This window comes from Papaver somniferum, chromosome 3 (assembly GCF_003573695.1).
Source record: "Papaver somniferum cultivar HN1 chromosome 3, ASM357369v1, whole genome shotgun sequence".
NCBI classification, from domain to species: Eukaryota; Viridiplantae; Streptophyta; class Magnoliopsida; order Ranunculales; family Papaveraceae; genus Papaver; species Papaver somniferum.
The window spans coordinates 17,717,667-17,720,301 of NC_039360.1; the positions used below are offsets into that span (position 1 = coordinate 17,717,667).

At 36.7% G+C, this 2,635-nt stretch overlaps 1 protein-coding gene across 1 annotated transcript; it reads right to left on the reverse strand.

Moving 5' to 3' along the window:
- Positions 1 to 1,346: 1,346 nt before the first annotated feature.
- LOC113359068 lies at positions 1,347 to 2,124 on the reverse strand. Its single transcript, XM_026602760.1, has 3 exons — positions 1,860 to 2,124; positions 1,667 to 1,712; positions 1,347 to 1,564 (listed from the first exon to the last, which is right to left on the reverse strand). Exons 1-3 carry the CDS (start codon positions 2,040 to 2,042, stop codon positions 1,347 to 1,349), a joined length of 447 nt encoding a protein of 148 aa, XP_026458545.1. The 5' UTR covers positions 2,043 to 2,124.
- Positions 2,125 to 2,635: the final 511 nt, after the last annotated feature.

Below are 2,635 nucleotides of genomic sequence, written 5' to 3' on the forward strand. Positions count from 1 at the left end.
CATTGATAAGAACGATATCTGGGTTGGAATTTAGCTTTTATAGGTTGTATCGTAATTATGGTTAAAGATAACTAATAAGATTTTACTAGATCTGGTAGAGGGAAGTTCGGGTGTAAAAACTCAAAATGTTAATTTGCGAAAAACGGTAAGAAAAAGAGAGACAAATGTCAAATTCCTATTCGTCCCCCACGCCCCCATCCATATTTGCCCCCATCAAAAAAGTTCTCCAATTAGAGATGTTCTCAGGTGCAATGTTGTTGTACCAGGTGTACCCTCGACCCGTCAGAGATTTCGAAAATTCCTTCATACGAACAACATGGTTGTGTTCGTGCTCTCCTAGTGCCTCCAGGAATCGAGAGACGTGTTCTCGAGCATTCCCTGTTCCGTTGTACAGTGTGAACGTTGGGGAAGCACTAGTACAAATCTTCACATTGGCCACACTTAATCACCGTGTCCATAGGCTTTTGGTCATGGATTTTTTTCACTCCAAAAATGTGACATCAGGTGCCGTGACAAAGTGGTATCTTTATGGCTACATAAACTTTGAGTGGATATAAAATATGATTTACCATGGCCATAATTCTAAAACCGTGTCTATATGGTACTCATTATTTTTTTTATAGTTAAGCATTTTCACTATCACCATGGCCATAGGATTCTTATAGACACACAATTTGATTTGACCGTGGCTAGAGTTTACCTTAAAGCCACATAGATTTTATTTTAACACTGGCCTTTGTTATCAATTAGGCACGTAAAATTTGTTTTATCGTTGCCAATTCATGACTTACCGCTGCATTAAACTTGTAGCACCATGGCGATAAATTTTCTAAGGACACAATTTTTTTTAACGTGGCTATTGCATACCTTCACGACACAGGGAACCAGTAAAAGCATGACCTTAAATTTCTTATGGACACACAATAAGCTTTGAACGTGGATAATGTATACCTTAAGGCCACATGGATTCATTTTAACGACGGCAGAGTATAATTTGGCTTATTGACAATGTATAGTTACGGGTGACATTTGGTACAGCCATGGCTTAAACCTCCAAATTACGCTACTGATATATATGAATCTACGGAACCGCTATTTCTTCCCCCCAAAAAAATGTACAATTAGAAGCGAAAATATTCAAAACATCAAAACATTATTTATTTTAATAATAAAGGGTAGTTACATCACTGACCAAAGCCTCTTTAACATAAGGAAATGCGATAACAATGGCCATTCATCCAGGACTTGGACACTTGGCATAAAATTGCAAGTATATCAACCATAAAGTTACAAGACCTGTTGCCAAACTTACAAGCATAGAAACGAGCAAAACTTGAATAAAATTATCAATCTATTATTACAGGAGTGGTAGTCCACTTAGCACTACACTGAGAAACAATGATAGAGTTGATAATAACATCAGTCGCTTCGAAGTAAACTTGGATCATCTCCTGGTATGCAAGCGAATACGACTTTAGCTTCAGGCTGTTGTGCTTGGGATTTTTTGGCACCCTAGAAGTAACCTGCTGTTGTGCTTGGGATTTTTTGTCACCCGAGAAGTACCCTGCATAATAAGAAGACTTCAACCAATTCCAATAGTAAGATTTCAATCTATATAAAAGATGAGGTGAACATCAAGACAAAGAAATTATATTTACCATGGTACCTGGAGAGCAAAATTGTGAACACATACTAGCCACAACAATGGCAACCTGTCAAAGTGAGGTATTCTGCTATTAAAACATCTCGAATCGACAAACATTACTAGGAAATTATAGTTCTGTTCTCAAATACTAGATGGTAACAAATCAAGCCAAATTAATTACAAAGCAAAAGATTAAGGAAAAATAAAATCTTACCCTTGAAGGTTTGAAATAAATTTTGAACTGCCCTGCCAGTAACCTCAAAAGACGACAACGATAACCAGAATTCATTGGTGAACAAGAGATGGTAATGACATCTTCCTCTTTCACATGGATTATTGAAGATACCCTTTGATACAGTTCAGGAGTAATGGGATCATAATCAATTGATCCTTCCATTACTTGGGCAAGCTCCGCATCCTTTAACACCACCAAATCCCAAATCAGCAAAACCAAAAAACAAAATTTCTCTAAAGCACAAGAATTGAACAGAAAATGTACGAAAAACATGATTCCATTTTTTTCGGTAAAATTCCAAAAAGAAAAATAAAGTGGGAATTCAATGAAAAAATTCTCTTTCTCAAACACGGAGAAGAATAAGGCTCTGAAAGAATTGATGCTAAATTCAGACTAGGTCTTGTAAAAAAGGGGGTTTTAAGAAATACGAACCCCGTATACAGAACCCAAAAGGAACCCATGTTAGGGCTTCTTCTTCTTATGAATCTACACAGAGAAAACAACTATAAAACATAAATCTATTGAGACTTGTATGTAACGTGAAAAACAGTAGAGCGAGATGGACTAACTAACCTTGAATACCATTTTCTTGTTTGAGTTGCAGTAGCTGAAGAACACCATCTTCTTCTACTTCGATCAGCCCATCGAGTTTTCGGTTTTGATTCGTAAATAGCTTTGTGGATGAACTTTCTTCTCGGTCTCAGTAGTTAACAGTGTTTTTAGATTTGATTTGAAGGGAAAGGAGAGGATTTCTG

Coding starts and splice junctions, on each gene's coding strand:
- LOC113359068 (XM_026602760.1), bottom strand. CDS start 2,042: ATGGAAGGATCAATTGATTATGATCCCATTACTCCTGAACTGTATCAA. Junction 1,713..1,859: donor TTTATTTCAAACCTTCAAGG/GTAAGATTTTAT, acceptor TCACTTTGACAG/GTTGCCATTGTTGTGGCTAG. Junction 1,565..1,666: donor TTCACAATTTTGCTCTCCAG/GTACCATGGTAA, acceptor CTTATTATGCAG/GGTACTTCTCGGGTGACAAA.